Genomic DNA, 24,872 nt, shown 5'->3' on the forward strand with positions numbered 1-24,872 from the left:
ATATAATGAAAAATAAAGTTTAAAGATGTATTTACAGTTGTATGTTTATGATTTGGAGCCATGAGAAGTTATTTTTTCCAACTTGAGCTCTGTGGTGGGAAAAAGCTGCAAACCAGAGTTTGAAAAAACAAAAGAGTTTCAGTGACTGTGTGACCATGTTAGGAAACATCTCAGAGCAGTGTTTCATGAGCCTGCACTGATTAATGAAACTCACCCATTGAAATAAACATCACTCAGTGACTGTTTAGATGCAAAAACTTTATTGTCCGTTTGATGTTTTCTTTGACATTTTCACTCGTAATTCTAGAAAAGTGGGGTCGGGATCCATTCCTTTGATGTCATACTGCGACTGGTGCCAGAGAGCGGCTTCATCTACACATTCGGACTGTGATCACATGACTGTTTGCAGCTTGGATATAGTAGTGCAGTATTCTTGACCTGAAGAGTTCGGGCCAAGGGAATAGGGAGCCAGCAACCGATATATATAACACTGCAGAAGGATATGATACGGCTGTTTGTGTGTGCAGTGATCGATCCATCATCAAGTACTCTACAGGAGGGTGCAGGCTGACCTAGACTAACATGCTTACTCTACTATCACCTCATGCACTGCAAAGTGTGTCGTCTAGGAAACAGCTAATAGTGCATTAAATGTTGATATTGTCCCTTTTCAGTTATTCGTAATGTGAGCACGAGTGTGTGCGAAAGTGTGTAAACCTTTACAAATTTTTCACATATTTTCATCCACATTCTAATAAACGACACAGTGTTTAGCAACAAATTAAAACACAGAAACGGAGAACATCAACAACAGGTGAGCTATACATCAAAGTTATACAAAACCAAAACAACTAAAAGCTTCACAAATGAGGAGAAAAGGGCTCATCGGGATGATAATAACAGGAGAATATGAGGAGGAACAAAATGCCAGCTACCCACAGCGGGGCCTAAATCTCACTTTTAGGTTTTGAAAATCACTGTATGATATTTTTCTCACAATAAATCCCTTTACAATGGCAAAATTAAAATTAAAAAATAACAATTTAACATATTGAAATTTGTTCAAACTGCAAATGAGCGGCAAAGGAGGCGATGCAGTGTCGGCATCTTTATTGCTTGGTGGTACTTGTTGAATCCCAGTTGCACTACAATAATACTGACATGCTAAGATGGAGCTGCAGAAGGAGAGGATGGCATGGTGGGCGCGTGTGTGTGTGTGTGACTGACGAACCCGTTTACAGTTCAGAGTTCATGTTTAATTCCAGTTTAGGCGAAGGTGAAAATGTCACGTACATTCCCCTTCAAAGAGATCCACTTTTATCGTCCTACATTCGTGTCTCTCTATTTTTCCAGTCCATTTCTGTTCGTTTTGGCCGCCACTTCTTGGCTCATCTGCCACCTCACAAGTCCGTCCGATTCTGTGTTCACATTCAGCGGAGGTGTTTGAAAACCGTGGCGGGAATGAGAGGAAAAACACATCAGCGGAAGTCGAAAGCTGCATGCGAAGTTGAGACAGGAACTCCCTGATCCGAGGAGAGGAGTCAGCATGTTTTTAGTTCGCTAAGGTAAGGTAGTCCGGTGTGAGCTGACTTTTATTTAGTCTCTGATCACTCATTCAACATACAGTTTATAACAGAGAAGAAGAACTACATTAGTAATAAATCCGATTGCCGATCACAGTAGCCCCTGACTGTTTGGCTGGTTATAGAGGGGAGGAAAGGAGAGGAGAGGAGCAGCATGTATTTTTCTAGAGATAGTGTCACAGATACATAGCTCTCATTGGTTAGACCTACAGGTAATAAATAATAACGTAGCAGTAGGCTAGGCTTCCCACAATAGACAAAAAAAACAAAGAAACTCCTGTGGGATAAAAGTGCACAGACGACAGACAGGTGATGTCGCTCTGTTCCTCTTCCCTCCTCTTTTCACTTGAGAGGAGTTTCAGCGCCAGCAACAACAATCAATCCAGGAAATGTTCAGACAGATTGGGAGGGGGGGTCCCTGTTAAGTAAGGACAGTATCCAGCGATGCAGCACTATGGCAGGATAAGAGGAGCTGACTCTGGACGGAGAAGTCTGTGTGTTTTTGTGTGTGCGTGCGTTTGTTTGAGTGTGTTACACAATGAGTGGTCCGCGGCGGGGAAGTTTCGGACTCTGGCCGTCCCTGTTCTCTGCCCCCTGCTCCTCCAGGTTGATATTGCTGGTGGAGGTGTGGTGGGGGAGGGGCTCCAAAACAGGCCTGTAGCCCCCGAGGTACATCAGACCTGAATGAGTGAAGACGACAAAGAGCAGAGAGAACAAGGTTATGTTGCACAGTCGTCACTCAGAGGAAATGTCCCCAAATCTCCAAAGGTCACAGTTGTAGTTCATCGGTATACATTCATGTCCCAACACCAGGACACAGCCATAAGATAGATGCCATCTCGCTCACTTTCTACTAATTTCTCGACTCATTTTAATGAGCGTGTGGCGGGACAATCTACTACTTTATCAGGTGTGGTACATCGTAGTGTCGGACAATTGTGTCTGATTTTTTTTTTTTGCCTTCTTGTGCCCGAGTTTGACAATAAGTGCTTTTCCATACACCTGTTCTGGGCATTTTCAACTTGTGCACTAAAAAAACAACAGTTTATGCTTGGCTAAGGTGGAAAACTTGGTGTATCAATAAAAATAAGGTGCGACAAAGTGCAATGAAAACAGGCTTAGCGAATGAATCGTAACATACATGAGCATGAGGAAGACATTTAATGTCAGTTTTCAGTGAGAAAACATCAGATCTGTGTGGAGCAATAAAAAAAACACTGTAACCTTCCTCATATTAAAAAAAATGCCATATTTGCATCATGCTTTCAATGTTGCTTGTTTATTGTTTGATGTAAGTCAAAATATGCCTCATAAGAAGCATTTATTCAGTGCTTCTATATCACAATCCCTCTTGTCTCATCCTTTAAAACATTCACTGGGTTGGACACTGACATGAGAGACCAGCTCGGACACTTAAGAGGCAGCTTACTTAAAACGACTTAAATAAACTAAAATTATAGAGAAAATTACCTTAGATTTAGTAATTTTTCATGGATATGAAATCTATCTTCCAATTCTTTAGGTGTGTCAGCTTTACGCCAGCTGTTGGCGCCATCTCGCAACACGGTCTGTGACATCAGGCCACATCTGGCATCATGACGGCAGTGTAAAACTCCGGGAAAAGCACCAGAATCGCACAAAAAACTAAAACTAGTAAAAGCTAAACTAAAATTAAGAATTTTCCAAAAATAAAAACTAATCTAAACTGGCAAACCCCTTTTAAAAGCTGACATTTAAGTCCTCCTGGGCTGTAATAACTGTCACTTCAGTTAGAAGCAACTCGAATGCCACAATGGTCCTGACTCACAGTGAATAACAATAAATATCAGCCAGGAAATTTAATTATTGATAGTTTTAGGACTCGACCACAGAGAATATGAATAATGAATAACTTCAGCAATGAAAGCCACCTCACCTCAACTGCTACTGTACGTCTAAGCATGTAAATACTTAAAAAATGATTTTAGATCAAATCGAATCATAATAGATGGATAAAACAAATCAGCAATTAAGAAAAGAAAGGTGATTGTTATGGTGCATAGAAATAAAGGACAAAGCAAATTAAAATATATGACCCTAGCATCTGATCTACCATCTAGCCGCAACTCCATACCTAGTCCTCAATGTGCACTGGGCACGACTCCTCATCTGTCCATCCGAAAGACGGCGAAAGAAGGAAAGGAAGAGCGTCAAAGGAGAGAAAGAGAGATAAAGAAGAGAGAGGTAGCAAGGAAAACGTCCAGGAAAAGACAGCAGAAGACGTGAAGAATGATGGAGGGGAAAAAGGAGAGAAACAGAGAGATAACAGAACACTTTTACGACACGGAAAGAGAAAACATGTCACACCATTCACCATAAAAGACCAAAGGGTTGATGTAGGTTCAAAGGAATGAAGGTTAATGAGGGGAAGAGGCTGAGAGCTACGAGAAGGATGCAGAGCTAAAGAGTGTGAAGGAAGCTTGAACCCATCTGTTTGGCTTATTAGCTACATTTAACAACCACAACTTAAAGATATAATAAATCAAGAACAAAACTGACACCTTTAGCTCTCATCACAGTCACCCACGGAGTGTTGAGAAGCGGGGAAGAGGATTAGGAGCGGACAGGAGGGGGGTGAGAATGAGCTGCAAATGTTTGGCAAAGCGGCTCGGAGCTGGCAGACGCTGAACATGAACTTCAACTCTGGGATGGACCAGACTCTTTCTGTCTCTCTCTCACACTCACAGAAACGGAAAACACAGCATGCAGAAAGCACTGTTCAAACACACACACACACTCGCACACTCGCACACAAACACACACACACACACACACCAGGGCTTCAGCTTAAAAGGGGGAGGAGGGAGAGAGTGCACAGCTAACCAGTACTGAAAAAGCAATGAGGCACCACAACACCAAAGGGTAGGGATGAAGAGAAGAAGGAAGGCTCCAGATCCTCATGCTGGGCAAAGATGCGACAAAACCTCCTCTCATTTGTTTTTCTAGTTTACTTTGTTTAATTTACATTAGCATGTTAGCATAGCAAGCTAATGTGTCAGAAATCCTTTATTCTTCTGACTGGGAACCCATGCACTCTTTCTCCGTTACTCCCCCTCATCTTCCTCACTTTTCCTCCTCAGTTTTCCTCCCCCACCCTCCCCTCCTCCCCTCACTCTCGTGCCCAGTCCTCAGCTCTCATCGGTCCATGTTCGAGAGGTTGCCACTCACCGGCGAATCGGCTGTCGGGAGCCTGCTCATTATCCAACCCCAAAGAGGGCGTGTCACAGAGGGCGACGCCCTGATTGTTATTGGCCAACTCTGGACACCTGCTCCGCCCACCTGCAAGCGAGGGCAAAGGTCAAACAAGAGCAGCCAGGCACAGCAGGGGGGGGAGTGGGACAGGCGGGGTGAGGAGGGGAGAGGGGAGGCTGTCAGAGGTGGAGGGGTGAGGTTGGCCATGCTGGAACGACATTGATAAAAATAATAAATTATCATATATTTCCGCATTTTTACCACCATGAATCTGACTTAAACGTGAGATTTAAAAGAACAAGTGTGTGTTAAGTTTTTCTTGGTGACACCAAAATCAGAGTTCACTACAGGCTCATTTGCTCTGATCCTCAGTGTCTTTAGCAGATTCTCTCCGAAGCAATCATTGTATATGGACATAGAAAGTGCTTATATTTATATTATTTGGCCTGTAGCCTAATATTAGAAATATTACTATTATAATCCAGTGGTTCTCAAACTGGGTGGGCGCACATGACCAGGGTGAGGAAGTTAAAAGAATCTGACTCATCAAGGAACAATAATCAAACAAGTGTCCTCTGGCGCTTGTAAGGCTTTCCCTGAAAGATTTAATCAGTGGGACAAATGGTTTACAAGTCAGAAACATGTCAGCCTGTATTGTGCTCTACTTTACTACCAATACAACAGCATTTGCATATTGATTTACTGGTTTTTGACCTACAAAAAGGTGCGACAGAACAGGTTTGAAAACCAATCAAATATAATAAGATATATCAAATGCAGCAGTTGTGACACTGTACTTTCCAAATAAAGTTTCTTAAAAGTTTTATTATTACCATACTGTACTGTATAGGGTCAGGTGATTCGACTGTATATATCACAAGATGAATCAGAAACTGCTGCTATGATGTTGCGGTTAATATTGTTTCTGTCGTGAGCAGAAAAGCTTTATGAAAGTAATTAATTCTTACGTGATCTTTACATCAGTGTGATGAATTACTTTGATTTGCGGTGCACTTAATTCACTGGACAGCTGCCTTTTCTTATCCACAAAAAACTATGTCTTAATGTCTTTGATTTTACAGAAATTGTATTGCATCATGGCACAAAGTAAGTATACAGACACCTTGATAATAACATATATCATAATTGAGGTTTTTATACATATTGCCATCTTGTTTTTTATCTTTTGTATTGTAACATAAGCAACACATTTTAAATTTAAATCTAGCTTTGGTTTCCCACCATGTTCACTTTCTCTGGAAACAAAACTATCCACACTGATATAACACAATGTTCTATAAATGGAAATAATATACAAAGTTTGAACAGATATGTTATAATATTTACATAAAACCTCCAACTTGTATCATCTAAAATTACAATTTCTCAAATTACCTACTATTTTGCCTGACAGATGCCCCTCTGTTCTCATACACTCAATTTCTTGGCTGTCACTCAACACAGCGTTTGCTGATACACACCGAAGCGAACGGTCTGCTGATTTTCGGGTCTCTTTTCTCATTAACTAGGCTAACTGACAAATGAGACAGAATTATTCAAAAAATAACTCTATGGGTAAGTTTGCCTTTTCCAGCATGGCCAGATAACAGATATTGACATGTTTAATTAGTGCCTCATGCCTGCAGCAAGCCTGTGTGTGTGCAGCATGTGTGTGTCTGTGTGTGTGTGTGTGTGTGTGCACTAATGAGGAGAAACTGGCAGAGATGACTGAATGATTGGCAGCTCAGCACAGAGACACAGACAGGGCACATACAGAAGCCGTCTGGCAGCGCTGGTGCAGATGCACACACATGTGCGTGCAAACATACATCCTACAGTGCGTGTGCACATTCACAGTCTGTCAGGCAGCACAGGTCCGCTCGTCTCCTAAAGAACTGAAAGGTCATTCAGTAACTCACAGGTACTCAGAGATTGTTTAAGTCTGGCCCAAGGTGTCCAAACACACACACACACACAGGATCCACAGAGAAACTAATTTACATAAACAAGTTTCAAAGGTTGTCTGATGGAGGTGACCTTGTCATTTTCGCTTCAAACCCTACTGGTCAATGGCTCACATTCTCCGTTCACCACAACACCTTATTTAGCACCCCATTACTCTTTCTCTCCTTCTCTCTCTCTCAAAACACACACACACTGACAAACACACACACATTTACACATACACACACATATACACATACAAATATACACACACACACAGATGGAGCATGAAGAAGCGTTCACTTCATGATGCAGAAGCTACAAAAAGCAAAAGCACAATGCAGAGCTTTTGTTTCATGAGCAAAAACATAAATGATGTACGTCATGCACACACAGTAAATACACAGGCACACATACACATGTACACACAGACATTTACACAGACATGCAAATCATGCAGATTCAAGTCAGTAGCCTGGTGTGCAGCAGAACCTCATCTAAACAACAAAGGATGCCTGTGCACGCTCATTTCCTGCTGTGAATGAAAGGACACTCTGATCGATTGGAATCAGTCCATATTTATTGCTAATTACTTGATTACGCGTCATTAGATCCACCGTTATGGAAACACTGATGCGGCATGTAAATAAAAGTCAGTCAAAAAGGCTTTTGACTGCCTGATCTGTCAGCTGTGAAACAGTTCAGGGGCTGGATTCTACGAAGGACGCAGGGCTGAAGATGAAAGAGCTTTAATTTTTCACATGTGAAGTTGTTCAAACGCAGCTTTGACAGAGCTGTGCGTGTGTGAGAGTGATTTAACTAATAACTGTTGCTGTTAGCCCTGCAGTAACTATTTATTTGATACACAGTAACTGGCTCCATGTATGAAGTAACTTGCTTAACACTGATGGTCTTCTCACAATTATGTGAATATCAATGAGTGAGTAGTCGTCACCTGAATGTAAAAACCTGGTAAACACGAAGCAGGTTACATACTACCTCAAAACTCTAATGAACTGATTGTGGATAATTGAGGGCTGTAGGGGATACACCAGTTGCAAGTTTGGTCAAAATAAAACTTGTTTTTCTCTGTGAGATTTGGAGGGGCCTTTGAAATAGAACAGTTCTTGCTGGCAAATTTGGTCTAAAGATACAGAGTTTTAAGGATCCAGTCCCTGACTTGCTGAACAGCCTGAGGCTTTCAATGTTCCCGTCTATTCTTTCACAAATTCAAGACAAGGGCTGTTGCTTGTGGTGGGACTCCCTCAGGCACTTTTTTTGAGCTGCGGGTCTCTTACAGGTACTGCGATCACATTCGATGAGATAATGGAGACAACTGAAAACTTCCTTTTCTCAACTAAAACAGGAGGAGTTAGTTCTTGCCACATTCAGTCCAGATTTATGACCACAAAAGACGACTAAACTGGAACCATCACTGACAATAGTCACTACATTTTGGTCTGGAATTAATTTCAGTCATTTCAGTATTTTAATTAAGTCTAAAGAGCTCAGCCTTAACTACAGAGAAGACAAGGGTCCTGGTGCACACATACTGTATGAGAAGCCATTCACTTCAGAACAGATTCTGCATGTTGTGGTGGTTTCAGCCAACGAAACGTGCATTTTGAACGGGACTGCCCCATCTAGAGGACGCTAAAGGTTGTCAATACTCAGCCATGATTCAAAAAGATTTACTGACAAAAACAATATATTAATTCGACCACTCAGTCCATAATATATCGTTTGTGTGAAAAGGGTCTTTTTCACATGGCCTGAGAGCAACACATGCAAAGGGAGGTGAGAGGTCAGGGGTGACAGGTGAGGGATGGTTACCATAGTTACCTTTCCCATTAGACGGAGAGGAGCAATCCTCTTCAGTGACATCGTTTCCCTGGAGAAAACCAAATACAACCTTTAAGACTATCAAAGTTAGATAAATGCATAAAATGAGCATTAATCACACTCAGCAAATATCTATATTAAATACTGTATATATACACACATATAGCATAATAAGTATATTGAAGTTACCTCTGAGTCTTGCTCTTCAACAACCACTGAGTAGTTTTGTTCCTTTGGCTCCTGGGAAAACTCCTGAATGAAATAATCATATAATTATATATGAATTATAAATTTCAGGATCTTGCCCCAAATTTCTCATCACTGGATTCCTCACCCCGTCCTGCTGTGATGGTCCTCTGCTCTCCATGGGGGCGTCCTGGTTCTCCTCGCCCTCCACGTCTCCCCCATCGTCCCCTCCGGGCTCGCCTTCGGCCCCGGCCAGGTAGGACCCTGACATGGAGGACATGGTGTCAGTGCTGATGTGGGAGTGCTGCGAGTGGGACGAGGCCATGGACATCACTGACTGGACCAGGCTGGTGCTCACTGGGTCTGGCAGACAGACGGAGACACAGATCACGGTCGGGCTCACGGCCGCAAGCTTTTTTTCTTCTTTGGTTGGTGGGTGAAATTTTTACTATTTATAAAAACAAAATGTGATCCGTACTCTCAGGGATTTACCAACAGCAATACATTTATACAGCAGATTACTGTCCTTTCTGAAGAACAATGATATTTATAAAGATTTGTTGTGATATTAATCGAAAAGTTCCACATTTGGGTAAATATTCACATTAACTTTCTTTTCAAAAATTCTATAGAAATACTCCCACGTCTGTGCACTAAGTATGGAGCTAGAGTCTGGAGGTTGACTAGCATAGCTTAGCATAAAGGCTAGCAAGGGGAAACAGCTAGCAGCTAGCCTTTATTATTGCTCAGCTAATGACTGTGGCAGCTTCGTAACATCATAATATTATTGTCAAAGTGACTTTACTATGTTCGATAACATTATGCCTGAACAGGAACATGTATCTCGCAACCCAAACTATAGCTGGAGACGCTGCACAGAAGTATTAGGCGGACGGATAAACTGTTCATCAAGAAATAGTTAGTGTCTAACTTACTGCATTTCTGTGTATGTACAATATTAACAACCAAGATATGTTGTGTTAATTAGTGAGTTTAAAAGCTTCTGGTAGGCATGATTTTTTTTTTTTTTACTTTGCTAGGCTAAGCTAATCTCTTTCTGACTCCAGCTTTGTATTTAACGCACAAATATGAGAATGGTGTTCATTTTGATATCTAACTCTGAAAGAAAAGGAAGGTTTTCTTTTTCTTCTAAAACTCTGAGTACGCCAGTTTTTTTTTTACTAAATTTACCCCAGACCTCTGTCAGCAACACAAGCTGGGAGTCTGGCTACACAAGGATTAGCTTTGAAGAAGAGGATAAACATGTTGTCTTTCATTCCAGCTGGAATAACAGTCCTCTCTTCCTGTTTTATGCCGAAGAGCCATCCAGCAGACTTCCCATAAAATCGGATCCAGTGGCACCAATATAAAACGCTGAGATGGTGCAAGCTTATGATTTATTTATGTTAAAATGCTCCAGCGCCTAGAGCTCTTTGCTTTTAGCTTTCTTGCTAAATTTCTGAGATACTGAACACCGCTGAATGGACACTACTGCCTGACAATCTGACATCTTATATTTATTTAACAAAGATACTGGAACATGGAGAAACAAACAGTGTGTAAGCTGCGGTCTCAAAGTTAAGATAAACTGTATTAAACCCTTGCAAAAAATTTGCATCTCACACACAAAACAAAGTACAAGCTGCATAGACGGCCTTAAAAATGAGAACACTAAATCCCATTTTCAGACATGGAATAAATTGCAACATTGCTGGCTTCATAAAACTCATTCAGACTGCATCATGAGGGAAAAAAGATTTTAATTACTGATCTGATATGAGACGAATTTCCTTAACACTAGGAATAAATACGTTCGCTTGAAGGTTTGTGCTGCGTTACATTTACCTCTGAGCTTGGAAGAACTGCGAATGGTGTCACACCCGAGTTGACCGTGTTCCAGTACAAGAAGCCAGAAAAAACAGGTCTGGCCAGGCTAGCCATTGTTAGCAATACCGGCTGATAACAGTGCACTATGCTGTATTTTGAGCATACAATCACTGGAGCGACATGTCCACAGACAGAAGTTGGACATTACTGTGTGTGTGACTGATTTGATAAGACACAGATAAGACAAAAGTGCCAATAAATAGTATATTATTTCCCAGTTCAAATGGAAGATAACTGATTTTAAGTTTAGGATTAGGTTTAGAGTTAGATATTTAGCTGTGATGGTTAAGGTTAGCATTAGGGCTAGGGAGTGCATTACGGCCACTAGGGTCCTCACAACTGTAGCCAGTGTACCTTCAGGGGAGGTGATGGTGGAGGAGAGTGGGGTCCCGGTGCAGGATGACTGGTCAATGGCCCCAGACGAGGACAGAGTCAAGTTCTCGCTGTCTGGAGTCACTCCGCTCTGTAAAAACAACGAGAGCAGCAGTAAGAGAGGAGCTCACAACAGCACATGATCCTCCAAACGCAAACACAAACAGATGTGTACACAACCATAGCCTGCGGAGATACTGACACTGAGATAAACAAAAATGGATTTTCTCTACTTTTTTCTTCGTTTTATTTTTTTTTTTCTGTTTCTCTCTCTCTCTCAAATACACACAGAGTCACACACACACACACCTCCTGCTGGTCTGCCGCGAGTTTGTGGCGACAGGCCTCCGATTCACTGCAAGACTTCTCATCCTCCTCTTCGGGAAGCACAGAGGAATTCTGGGAAAGTGACCTAAAACAAACGGCATAATGGACTAGCTTCAGACAAAAAAACAGTAACAGTCAGACACAATAAAACTACACAGAATTACTTTAAAAAATATGTGATCTCAGCGGGATGTGGTTATAATGAGGATTATTGTAAGATGACTCTGTATATTTGAGCCAGGCTGCACACTCACTTTGAACCACTCTTCTTGAGTTTGAGTCCCTGACTGGAGTTGGAGTGGTCTAGAGGGGAGAGGGAGCGGGCCGGTGCTGGGTGAGGCTCACTGCTGTATGGGGGGAGCGCTCCAGAGACGTGGCTGGGTCCAGAGTGGAGAGGAGGTGGAACCACTGAGGAAGTGTTGAGGGGACCGTTCAACGCCTCCAGGAGAGACACCACCTCATAGCCTGGAGGGATGTGCTCCGACGCCTGTAAACGAGGAGAAGACATTGGAATGGTGAGTTTACTGGGACTGGAAATTATCATAATTTGATATGTATATACATGTATGTATATACTTTTTGACGATTTGTGTCTCACCGAGTGCTCCTCTGAGTCAGAAGTCTGTGAAGTGATGACGGGGTTAAAGCTGGTGGGTGACAGAGGACTGAGTTTCTTCCTCATGGCTCGGATCTGCAGCAGAGCTCTGAATGCTACAAGAAAAATATGATAATAAAAGACATTTAAGAGATTTACATAAACCCTGCCTAATATATACCACTGGTCTCTTCATCGTAATACAGTGCACTGGAGTTGCTGCAAGACATTAAATGTCAGAAAAAATAAACAGGCCATTTTTTCCTTACTCTTTTCATTCACTATCAGCTATTGTCTCTCTGTTGTGATAAATAACGTGTTGTGGGTGTCATAAAACGCCATAAAATGCATATTACATGAAACCATGGCAACCAAAATTTTCAATGGTACCCCCTTAGTTTTTATTGTACGTTGCAATACACTAGTGCTGCACTTTAGTGAATAAAGACAAGCGCAATTTAAAAACTAAAACTCACCCTCAGTGTGCAAAATACTCTAAATACTCTAATAGTCTAAAAACTGTAACTGTGACATCTAAGCAGATGCTATTAAAGAGCCAATCTGAGCATGAAACATCGCTCTTGTTCTACTGTAAAAAAAACAGTGTTGGGAACAGTCCTTGGGAAGCATCTTTTTTCTGCAGCAGACACCACTTTTCCAACAGTGTGTGTCTCATTTATTATTAAATTATTAATTACTGATGGGAACTCACGCAGTCTGCAGATGGGGCAGCAGTTGGCCTGGTAACGCAGAGTGTCTGCGCAGGCGTTGCAGAGACACAGGTGTCTGCAAGGCAGGATGAGTGTGTCTCGCACATCCGACAAACACACCACACACTCAGCACTGTTGTCACTGATTTCATCGTCAGCAACCTGGAGATAAAATACATTCAGATGTTAGGAAGAAAGACATTTCAAGTCACTGATATACTTTACTACGCTGCCAAGTCACATCTGATGCACTCAAAGAGGAGCAGACAGATATTTACCTTTGATTCCTGACTGTTGTATTTGTTCTCTATCCCATAGATCTCCTGCAGCAGATAACTCACTCCATCCACCTAGAGAAGAGATCCAGAGTGAGGAATAAAGACAGCAGGTCTCATGGGCCAGGCGTAATGTTCAAGAGGGAAATAAAGCTTTGGTGTATCTTTGTCTTTCAAAAGGCATAAAAACCTTTAAAATCTTAAAATCTTGCATAAAATGTTACACAAAAGGAGGAAGCAGGAAAGAGAAGAAAAGAAGGTCTACTTACAACTTGTTTCTGCTTCAGAGGCTTCACGCAGTAGCTCCCATCCATGTGCTGCCAAAGAAAGCAACAGTTGTATATTAACTTAGACTGCATGGACCGCTGTTTGTCTTTGTTAACTCATACACAATACCCCTTCATATTTATTTTTGGTGTGAGGAAGGCCCTTAATGTTTTATTCTTTTGCATTGTGTATATTTATCCAACAGTGCTGTGTAGAGGACTTGAGGTCAGAGAGCAGTTTTGCCTCTGCTGCCGCCTCCTTAAAGATACAACAGATTAGAGTCCTTGTTAACGAGCACCAAGAATGCTTTACTAGACCAACATTTTTCAATTATTAATCATTCTCTAGTCAGCAGGGGATGGGCTGAGGCAGAGATGTGAGGCATGAATACTGTGTGAGGTGAAAGGAACAGCCGGTGTCAAAACTGTTCGCAGTGTGAACCCAGACTTAGCACCGAACTTTTTAACATGAAGTTAATTATTGTAGTTGTCTCTCAGATTTGGCCTGTTCACCGACGCAGTCAGCAGCTGTAGCAGCTGCTATACACAGTTCATAGAGGCAATTAAGGTACTTTAAAGCTCTAAGCACCCGAATGATGTGACCGAGACTGAATATCTACTGTATATCTCTGAATTATATCTAAAGTCAATTGCATTATGGGACTTGTAATTTCAAAACTTGGCATGATTATTCCCAAAACAAAATGATGCCTTTTTGTGCTTAAAAAGCTAAAAAGTTAGGCATTTCAAATGATTTTTTTGAAAGGTTTTTCCTGTGCAGCTGCCACAGTCTCAAGCCTTTCAAATGTTTCACAGTTAATAATAAATATCTCCTGAAAGTAATCAATTCTGTTTACATGATTATAATTGTTTCACCATCACACAGCAGTAAAAGTCTTCACACTGTTAGCAGTTATGCAAAGCTTACAGATAATACATTTACAATGAAATAAAAAAGCAGAAAATAGTCATATTTTGGAAGCTGGTAGAAGCAAATGTTAGGCTGGAAAAGTGACTCAAACGATTAATCAATATTCAAAATAGTTACTGCAAAAAGTTAATCAGTTCACTTTTAATAGGCAACGTCTGTGTAGCAGCGAATTCCTGGAAGCATACTGTGCCTGCCAGTGTTTGTCTCTGCCTCTGAGTCTAATAAAGAGCGTCTCTCTTACCTTTTCAAATGTAGCCAGCAGTATGTGAGAGTGGCCTAAATGCTCTGCAGAGATAAAAGATAGTGGACACACCTGTAGTTAAAATTCTGCAGCTCTACTTTCACATCAGACCATCAGTGTGATAAACACACAGTAGCTCACCTTCCCCCTCGTCTACAACGGCCTGCACCACCATGGGGAAAATCTCTTTGTCCATATCAAACAGCAGCTGAGGAGAGAAATAAAGAAGATTTCTATCTATCCGAGTGTATGAAAGGGCTTTACACCACAGCCTCATAAAGGTGTTTTAGTATTCAGCCTACCTCCTCATCTGCCCACTCGCTGAGGTTGACGGTGTGTGAGGGCAGACAGAACTGCTGGCACACACCCCTCTTGAAGTGCACTGTCTCAGACTGCAGAGAGCTGTCCTGGGGCAAGTACCTGCAGGAAACAGTGTGTCAATGCACAAAACTGCACAAAATGTATGCTGGGAGGTGAACAATAGATCAGTCATCTTCAGTATCAGTATCATTTGATCACTTCGCGTTATATATCTGCTGCAGTTTGACAATAGTGCATTTTAATTTTACATTTTCTGTGTAGTAAACTAGAGAAAGATACTTTTTTAAAGACGTTTTATTCTATGTGAAGTAAGAGAGAGGCAGCGTCAGTTTGCATCCTGTTTGGACAAAGACAGAATCACAGACAGCTCTTTATGCAAAATATGCAAATACTGATATGAAATGAAAGATATGCATAAGATATGCACAACCATATTGGTATAACTTCTGAGCATCTGCATGAATATTTATGGATGGTATGTTTTGTCCTCCATACCTGCCTGTATTACTATTTCTATTCTTTAAATGATGACTCGAGGTATTGGATGTCCGTAGTTTGATATTTACTTGGGATGCAAGAATTTCATTTTTTCTCCACCAATATTCAGGAATGATGCTCTCTTTACCTGAAATTTAAGATATCACAATGCCTACAGCGCATCCAGATCATTTTTATACAACATAACCTGGGGCCAGGGAATGCTGTGGCACGAAAAATTGCCTGCTGTGTCTGAATGAATGCAACTGATAGCATAAAAACAGGATCTTATGACACTGACGAAGAAATTATGATGTGTATTTAATGTGAATCTGTTATGTCTGCCTGATACCAAATCAGCTGAAACTGGTGGAGCTCCCTTTGACATGGTCAGTATCAGTCGACCCTAGCAGCTTCTTGGGGAAACAGAACCTGCTGTAGACAAACTGCTAGTGCAAGAATATTTGAAAATAATATGTGAGTCGCAGTAAATTGTGCTCATCTCGAGTGAGTGCAGACTCTTGATTACAGACAGCACAGGCATTAATGAAGCCGTGACCTTACGGGTCTACACATCCTTCACTGATACAGTCTAACAGGCAAGTATTTATCAGTAAAATTAAAAACCATCGATAGCAATGCCAGTGATTGGTCATTCAAATGTATCAAATATGTGAGCATCATGCATCCAGTGTAATTTGCTCCTCAAAGGCATTTTTCACTTACACTGGCACTCCGTTGTGAAACTCCTCTATGGCCTGGTAGTAGATGGTTATGGCCACCTGTGTGTCGGCGTCGAAGGTGAACTCAATGTTGTAACAGGCTCTGTTCTTCCCCGCTGCCTCGTCACCCGGCAGCTTCAGGTCCTCGCTGCACCTATGGGTGGCAGGGAGAGAAGAAGGGAAGATTCGGGGGGGGGGGGGGGAGACAAATACGAGAAAGAATGTTTTTCAAGTAGAGAAATCTGAGCACGATCCAAACTCTGTTTACTAGTGTTTACTACAGTCATGGAGAGTGTGCGTGAAATGTAATTATAGAGTGCTTTAAGGGTCAGTAGTCATACAGAAATGATCTGCAGCAGGTGGATTAATTTATTTTTTAACATATCTAAAGTCAATAATTAATATGGGGATTTCTTGAGGTCTTAGAATCACTTCTTTGTTTCATACAGCATGATCCATGTGTATATTAGTATTTGTTTTCAGGAATAAGGGATACTTTGTGCTTTTATTTTTGGCTTCAATTTCTATAATTGGATGTTATATTGTTTCAAGTTTTAATTACTAGAAAAAAAAACTATCATGATTTGACACTATCCCTTAAATTAGCTGTTGTGGTCTGTCCCTTAAAAATAGCTAAGTGGACATAAAATTAGACAACAGTGGTATAATGAGGGGTTACGTATATGTTTAGGTGGATAAAGGTGCATACCGTACGAGCCGCAGCGTGTCTTTACGGATGTTTATAAGGCTTCGTAACGTCTTTACTGGTTCCTGAGGTGGAGGGGCTGCGTACGGGAACTGAAAACAAAAAGAAAACAAATTATAGATGTAAAATACATGTTATGAGACTGAAGAAAAGTAGCATTCAGCTTCCCTCAACCGCCCCAACATTCCTCTCTTTACCACGGGGAATTCAGGGTTGCACGATGACCGCGGCTGCTCCTGGTTTAACCTTAACGCAGGAGTGTTTCGGCTGGTCAGCACCAGCGAGATGTGTGCTGACAAGTGCTGAGACGGAGCAAAAATCTGCTCAGACTGTGTCTTTCCATGGACGAGGCTGACACTTCAGACAGCGATTGGCACATTTTTGCACACACAGGAGTGTAAAAACAGTCCAGGGTCAAACAGTCTTTATTTTAAGCTGGGTCAAGCGCCAGATGGGTGAAGTGTACCGCATCACAGATAAGGCTGCGAAGTACCTTCAGTGATTGGCTTTTTCAGTAGTTTCATTTGTGACCAACCCCATCTTTAATGATAAAACAACAACATTAAAAACCCTGGCTTAACCGACATATAACCTTTAAACTGGACCCAATCTGTGGCTCTCTTCTCAGCACTGTTTTGTTGTGCGTCTGAAGCCAGAAGTTGCTGACTGGGTGTAAGAGGAGAGCCGAGGTGGTTTGAGGATCACTGGAGGAGAAACATGCAGGATGTGGTCAGATACCTCCACACTACAACCCTTCATCTGTCTGTGTGTGTGTATAAGTGTTTGTGTGGCTATGAACTGGCACCGTATTCAGAGCTATTACACATCTGTGCTCGGCAGGAGTCACGCCTGTAAACTACACAAACAAACACACACGGAGTAACAGATGCTGAAAAGGACCATTCATTAGGAAACTCACAGACAACACTGTAGGTCTTATAACGCATTAAAAATCCTGAAACATCAGAGCGACAGTCATCACACACGCTCAGACTAAAATAAAAAGTTCAACTGTTTTGCTTTTCAAACACAGGTAAGTATTTTCCCAAGGATTTACAAGTCAATTTTTCAAAAATGGTACATTTGTACAGAGAAGCTTTAGGAAGTAGATGTTCTCTGAAAACATAATTTCAAGGACTGAGTCTACAGCCACGCTCGCAGCTCTGAGCGGCTGTACTGAAAGACACTGCAGCTGGCTGTACGGTACTGTACACAAATGTAGACTCTGTAGCATTCTAATAAGCTCACAAGTTGTCAAGATAAATATTCTTTCATGCATTGTGTTAGTTGTAAAAAATTTGTTACATAGAGTGCAGGCGATGTTGGCCAGTTGGAGAAGCTAACATTTATGTTAGCCCCATAAAATCCTGTGAAGCAGACTGTAACATATTTATAGAATAAAACTGAAAATATATATATGGCTCATGTTGTTAGTGTCAGTTTTTGATTTTAGTGAATTCGGTGTACTTAAAATCATACTGCCTTCAAAATAAAATATAGAAGTTTAAAACATATTTATTCTAGCACACCTTCCCGCTCAGGAAAAGGGTAATGGTGCTGTTACTTCACTGACAGACACACAATCACAGTAGTATCAAAATCACAGAGTACAACAAGCTGATCTTAAATAGCACATTAGCTGACTTCTGTTCAATGTTAGCATTAAGTTTATCAGTTATATTTGCCAAGAAATACTTGCACATTTCACTCTTTGTGTGGCTTTCTTGGATTTTTATTTCACTTAGGATTTTTTCCACAGAATTTACAGTAGTTACTCTCTCTTTCTGAGTGAAAAAAGGTTAAATTAAGCATAAAAAGTAGGCTTGTTTGCTTTTATATTGTTGTGGCAGAAAAGGGAGAGTTAATCTTCATGCCCGAGGACCCTCCTGCAGGGATAAAATTTTGATTTTTTTTAAGTTAACCAATCTCCATAGCTACTACAATTCACTCTAAGGGGAATGTATGTACCAAATATTTGTCAAGACCTTTCATCAGGGGGCTCTGCGAAAATGTCTGTGCAAAATTTCATGGCAATCTATCACCCAGTTGTTGGGACATTTCAGTCTGGATTATAGCCATGCCACTAGCATGGTTAGAATCCATTTTGTATATTTACGTGCTTCAGGCAGGAGTTTCTGAAAATCCCTAAATATAGCTCTGACCATTATCATATTTGTAGCGCGGGAGCAGGAGACCGAGAACACAACAACTGTGGTCGGTTTTTTGATTCCACGGCACCATCTGCTTAGAAACCACCAAACATTATATAATGCTGGTAAAGCTTCAGTCACACATACAAGAAAAAAAAACACACCATCACCAGCTAAATTCTGAGCCCACAGAAGGATTATAGGCACCCACATAATCGGGAGAAAACCTGCATTCCTAAATTTAGCCCCAGTCTAGACAGAAACAGCAGTGCGACTGAGATTAGTACGCAGTCTCTCTCCATATCAGCTTCACTTAGTCAAATACTTTAATTCTCCAAGCCTTTTGGTCTGTGTCAAATTCTGTCTTTCCTCTCCGGACTTGAGCTCTTTTTGATCTGCAACTCTCATTAGTTTGACCTTCAGGTTCACGATTAGGTTGAACGAACCCTCTGGAGGAACCGTCGCTTATCAGCCTCTCTGTACGGGGAGCCGGTAGACTGTCATTTCATTTTCAATTAGTCTGACAGGATGAGACACTGAAATAAATTTCAGCCACATCAGTCACAGCCTGAAAGCCTGTTAACTGCCACTGCAGGAGTCACGGCTGCTTAAATGTATCTGCTCCTCTTTAATGAGACTGAGACTGCAACACCTTTTGATGCTGAAACGAGTGGTCGATTAATCCAGTAGTTGATTAACTCAAATTATTTTGATAACTGCCTAAATGTGAGGAATTGCTGCTGTTTTCGGTTTTATATCACTGTAAATTTAATATATTTGGTATTGGACTGCTGGTAAAATAAAACAAGCAAATTTGGACTTAAAAATAGAAAAACAAGATGGATTAGCCTATATGAAAATACTTGGTTACTGTTGTTTATGTCTTTTACGTATATTATACATACTTTTCTAATCGTCATACAGTCTTGTTTAAATTTGGAGGTTGAAAGTTCATTCTTGCCCTCAGAGACAACGGTTCACAAAAACTTTCATTATAAGCTTTAAGGCCAACATGGACAAAAAGTCTTTCTTAAAATGCTCATTAAAAAATGTAAATTGAAACATCTAAAACTCCTCGACAACTGCATCCACTGAGGAAGCTGTAGAACAGCCACTAGGACAACCTCATGGAGAGACTTTTTGAGTTTTCAATATCTAATATAGCGGTTAGTGCGTGAGAATACCTACCGCCACAGGTCTGGTCCCCAGGAAGTTAAGGTCTGTGTTTTCCCCAAACAGGTAACCCTCCGGATGGGTGGAGTCAAACTTCTCTCCCCCCATGATGAAGTGGCTGGCGAAGTAACTCCCTGCACACAGAGGAACTCACTTTTAAACACAACCAAAACACATCACATCATCTGAGATTACACAAAGCATATTAATAGACAAAGACCTTAGCGGTGAGCACATCATGGCTATGCTACAGCAGAGTGATAAATTGGTGTATTTAAAGTAGTATATAGGAATTAGGGGGATCTATTGGGAGAGATTGAATATAATATTCCTTGTTATGTTTTCACTAGTGTATAATCACCTGAAACTAAAAATTATTGTGCTTTTGTGCCCTATATATCAACACAAGGAGAGGGTCGTTTCTTAGAATGGCAAAGCCAAACCTCGACCCTACTCCTGATATTCTTACACTAACTGTGTCACTTTACATGCCTAAACATAACCAATCAAGAGTCACATTGCTTAAACCTAACCAATCAAGGATCCCTATGTGCGTAAATCTAACCAATCAAAGGTTTGATGGGCAGAACTTGTCCTCGCCATCCTAGGAAAACAAACTGCGAGCAGCTCCTCGTCCTCAGGTCCTCTGTTCCTACAGTAGCCCAGAACAAATAGGCCCTTTTGTGTTTTTTACATTTAAGTGGCAGCTTGAATTTAGTCCTATTAGCTTTAAAGACTTATTTTTAGCCTTAAACAAATAAAAGCTCTGTGGCTAGAAAGCTTAAAACACGACAAAATTAGGCAGATCTCTGCACTGTAGTGTCATGTATATGACACTTGATTCTAGTAAGTATCTTTATAAATTGATTTTTAAGTTCCAAACACAATTTTTTCAGCTACATGAATAGCCAAGTAAAAATGAAATACAGCCTTGTTATCCAGGTTCATTTTTACAGGAAAGTTAAATAAATGGAAACATTTTCACTTAAAATAAGTGAAAGTAAGTAAGATTAGATTAGAGCCCAATATCAGACAAAAAGTCATTTTTTGCTGTTAATACAACCAACGTGATACTTCACTGGCATAAAACTTTAACATGAATTTAGCTGGTTCCATTATCAGACAGATGCCAACACTGCAGTCATTGCAACAGCCAAATAATCTCAAACTTGTTTGATCTCAAATACCAAAAGCAACAACTGGTGAGCTTCACAGGACTGTAAAGTACAAGAGGCAGGTAAGACTAGAAGTGACAGGAAAGAGGTAGAGTTGTTCTTCTTTTCTTAATCTAAGAAGACAAACAAAGGGCATTCTGGCTGAAGTTGGGTTGTTATTGGCCTGAAGCTTGTCCACCTGTTTACCAAGACTTTGGGTTGACGACAGCAACACTAAATAGATGTTCTGCCTTTAAATCATAGGGTGAGTTAATATCATAAGACTGTAATGGTGGTTTGGAGTTGGAGTCTTTAAATACATGCTGGACAGTCATGAATCAGCTGGGAGGACATCTAGTCTGGAATCTCTGATCTGAATCAGGCTCCTATGCTGGAGAGGAAGAACGGCTGGGATGCTCTGATCTAAAAGTCATTCACACTGTAGAAAAACCCACAACACGACAAAACATGAACTAAAAAAAGGCACAATGACGTCCATCTCTCTCTCTCTCTCTCTCTCTCTCTCTCTCTCTCTCTCTCTCTAACACCTTATTATTATTTACTGCAGGTGGGAGAGGCGAGCTGGGCAGAGGCGTTGTCACCAGATCCCAGGAACAGGAACTGGGGCTGACAGATCTGTTTCACCAGCAGCCGTCGCCAACACTTTCCTCGCCTCCCACCACCACCGACGCCACCACTACCTTCCTTTAAGGACTGTTACATCAGGAACTCATACTGCCTCATACTACAGGAACTCATACTGCCTGTAACTAACTCAGCTAAATCACGCTGAGAGGGCCACCAATGGCAGCCACAAGTCAAACATTTTTATCCCCTTCCATCCTTTCTTCAGTACATAATATCACTAAAAATCGAAGATATCACTATGATATCAGAATAAAGCCTAACACATCACGTCTGAGTTTAATAAAACCCTGTTTCATATTCTGCAACTCTGTTCTCACTGTGAGAGAGATTTTAGTTTTCTTTATATCTTTGCTTACGATAGAATTGCAAAGCAATAACATTATTTCTTCACAATACTATTTTATTGATGGTAATATTGGATTACTGCTGAACCCTAGTAGGGAGCTGGAGGCAGCGCTGCTATCAGAAAAACATCACATAGAAGAAGAATAACAAGACAGACTGAAACCGCACAGGTCAGTTTGAGGTCCAAAGGACAGTTTGTGAGTCAGGTGAACCGGTGAGAGGGAGTGAGGTTTGGTGTTGTTTGAAATCTGCCAACATGATCTGTGAAATTTAGTATCAATGTGAACCTCTGAATCATTTTAAAGAGTAAGGAAACCCTCTCGAATGTGTCTGCATTTCTGTTGACTTAGAGCAAACAGAGGTACAGGAACCTTGCCTGAATAATACATGATGTAAATGTAGAAAATATTGGATTTTTGTGAGGAAATTACTGATTAAAGAAAAAGCAAACATGACTAAGAATCTGACCAAGCTATCTGTATTAGATGGGTTCGATAATTAATTTGTTTCTCAATTCACAGGTTTTGGCTTCATTTCTGGTTCCAAATGTGAATATTTTACTGCTTTTCATTATCTTCACTGATAATAAACTGGATATTTTTCTATATTGAACTGTTGGTCGGATAAAAAAAACAGTTTGAAGATGTCTCATTGGGCTCTGGCAAGTTGTGGTCAATCAATTTGGGAAAATAACTGATAGATTGATTGATTGTAAAAAGGTGCATTAGTTAGTTAGTCAATAGTTGGCCTAATTCTAACATTGAAAACAAAATGACGTTTGATGTCTGAAACAGAGATTACAGTCGATTACAATTGAGATTATTTGTATCTAAATTAGTGTTGAATTATCTGCAGATTAGTCTTTTAGTTTGACGACACGAAATGAATGAAAATTAACCAAATTATGGCCAATGTTCTCTAATCCCAGCTTCTAAAATGTGAAGATTGTCTGCTTGTCTTTAATATTATTAGAAACTGAATATCATTGAACGTCTCTGAAGATGTCAACCCTGGTTTGGGCAAATTGTGAAAGGCATTTTTCACCATTTTGACATTTTATATTAAAGGATGATGAAAATAATAATTTGTTGCAGCTCTAATTCAAATAAAAAAAAAACCTTATTTACACTAAACACAGCAGTATCTTCCATATATGACACTTTCCTACTGCTGATGGTGATTTTTTTTTTTTTTTTTAATTCTCATTCTCTTGGGATCCATCATGACTTATTTATTCAGACACACTGAGGCAGTCATGATGCCATAAACACAAGTCCGGCTCACTGCTTGTCGATGCACCAAGGTTGGAGCCAAATCCAGCAATAAATTAAATAAAAATATAAGGTTAAAATAAGGGTATAAATATGTGGATAGTCAGGGGAGGGGGCTCACAATGCAACACCACAATGCTGCAGTGCCAGAAATAAATTAGAATACATGATAAAACGTAATAAATAAATAAACATGATGGGAAAGGCAAAGTGTGATGTGAAGCTGTTGAAATGAAGTTGAAAGGAGGCTTAGAAAAAGCAGGAATTGGTCTCCCATCTCTCTTTCTCTCCACAGGTAGATACTCCAGATTCAAATGCCCTGCAGACCTGCCAGCTACAAGGTGGGATGGAGATGGTTGAGATGGGGATGGGTTTTTTTTTTTTATTTATTTTTTATTTATTCATTAGCAGAAAATAAACCATCTGCAGTGAGCCTCGGAGCATGTGGCTGATACCCGCCCCCAGTCTGACCTGTTGTCCGGACACTCACCAGATTTAGGCGGATAGCGGTACACCGAATTGGACGGGATGTCCACTTCCTCCACGCCGATGTTTTGTCTGCTCGTTAAAGCCCCCATTTCCAGTCAAATAAAGACCGCTAACGGGCATAACACTGGAGGCTCGCTTTGTTCGCCGCGTCTCTTTTATTCCCTTTCATTTAATCCAGTTCGTGCTGCCCTGTCCATTTCTGTCGGGTCCGAGCCCCGCCGTGAATGTGACCGTCCCGGGGATTAGTAAAGCTGGTTGTTCTCCGGCTGTTTATCCCTCTCCGCAGCTCGTTTCTTGAGGCAGAAATCAGCCGCCGGAGTCCCTTTAATAGCGGATAAGCGCTCTCATGGTGCAGAATGGGGCGACGCGAAATCTCCGTGCCTTGGCTTCACTTAGCGGGCGAGTTTGGGGCACAAAACAGCGATGTGCTCGTCGACATCTCCACAATAATAATGTATCCTCGGTGGTTTTCGTCGCTGGATCCTGTCAAAGAGCTCCGTGGCTGCACATGACGTAAGGCAGGCACAAATCCGGGCCGTGCTTTTTGCGCAGTCCTCCTCTCCTCCAGCGGCAGCTAGCGCCGACCCGCTTAGTAACGTGACCTTCCTACGCCAAATGTGCCAGTGAGCGCTGACTGCAGTGCAGAGACAGCACGGAAACAAGCGTTACCCTCCGCACAGGAGTGGAAATGGCTCCACAATTTAGCCCGACAACCGGAAACAGCCTAAAAAAAGCTAACTGAGGCTTTTTTTTTTTTAAATTGCAACAAGTAGCCGCATAGAAATCAAACTGTGAGAGTTGTAGCGACACATGAGCCAAAGCAGCAGAGCATAGAGTTGATAACTTATATTACAACGCCTTTAATGGTGAGAAACGACCAATATGGCGTTTTTTATTTTAATTAAACTAAGCAGAACAAAGGCAGAATAGTGGTACTACTTTACCGTTGCTAGTGACTCCCCGTCGGCAGGGGGCGCTGTGACGTTCAGCGACCAGGAAGGAACCCAGGCAGCCAATCAGAGGAGG

At 41.1% G+C, this 24,872-nt stretch overlaps 1 protein-coding gene across 3 annotated transcripts; it reads right to left on the reverse strand.

Moving 5' to 3' along the window:
- Positions 1–243: 243 nt before the first annotated feature.
- rnf157 (ring finger protein 157) lies at positions 244–24,546 on the reverse strand. 3 transcript variants are annotated; one of them, XM_070851871.1, is made up of 19 exons: positions 23,848–24,546; positions 19,955–20,073; positions 16,620–16,708; positions 15,915–16,064; positions 14,693–14,810; positions 14,532–14,598; positions 14,391–14,434; positions 13,222–13,269; positions 12,956–13,027; positions 12,680–12,839; positions 11,971–12,083; positions 11,627–11,859; positions 11,355–11,457; positions 11,028–11,136; positions 8,935–9,050; positions 8,790–8,852; positions 8,601–8,649; positions 4,791–4,901; positions 244–2,263 (listed from the first exon to the last, which is right to left on the reverse strand). In XM_070851871.1, exons 1-19 carry the CDS (start codon positions 23,933–23,935, stop codon positions 2,115–2,117), a joined length of 2,001 nt encoding a protein of 666 aa, XP_070707972.1. In that variant the 5' UTR covers positions 23,936–24,546; the 3' UTR covers positions 244–2,114. The 3 variants fall into 3 exon arrangements, with proteins under 3 accessions (XP_070707972.1, XP_070707971.1, XP_070707973.1); XM_070851870.1 differs by having other exon boundaries at positions 8,935–9,149; XM_070851872.1 differs by lacking the exon at positions 4,791–4,901 and having other exon boundaries at positions 8,935–9,149.
- Between the last annotated feature and the right edge of the window lie 326 nt (positions 24,547–24,872).

This window comes from Pempheris klunzingeri, chromosome 20 (assembly GCF_042242105.1).
Source record: "Pempheris klunzingeri isolate RE-2024b chromosome 20, fPemKlu1.hap1, whole genome shotgun sequence".
NCBI lineage: Eukaryota > Metazoa > Chordata > Actinopteri > Acropomatiformes > Pempheridae > Pempheris > Pempheris klunzingeri.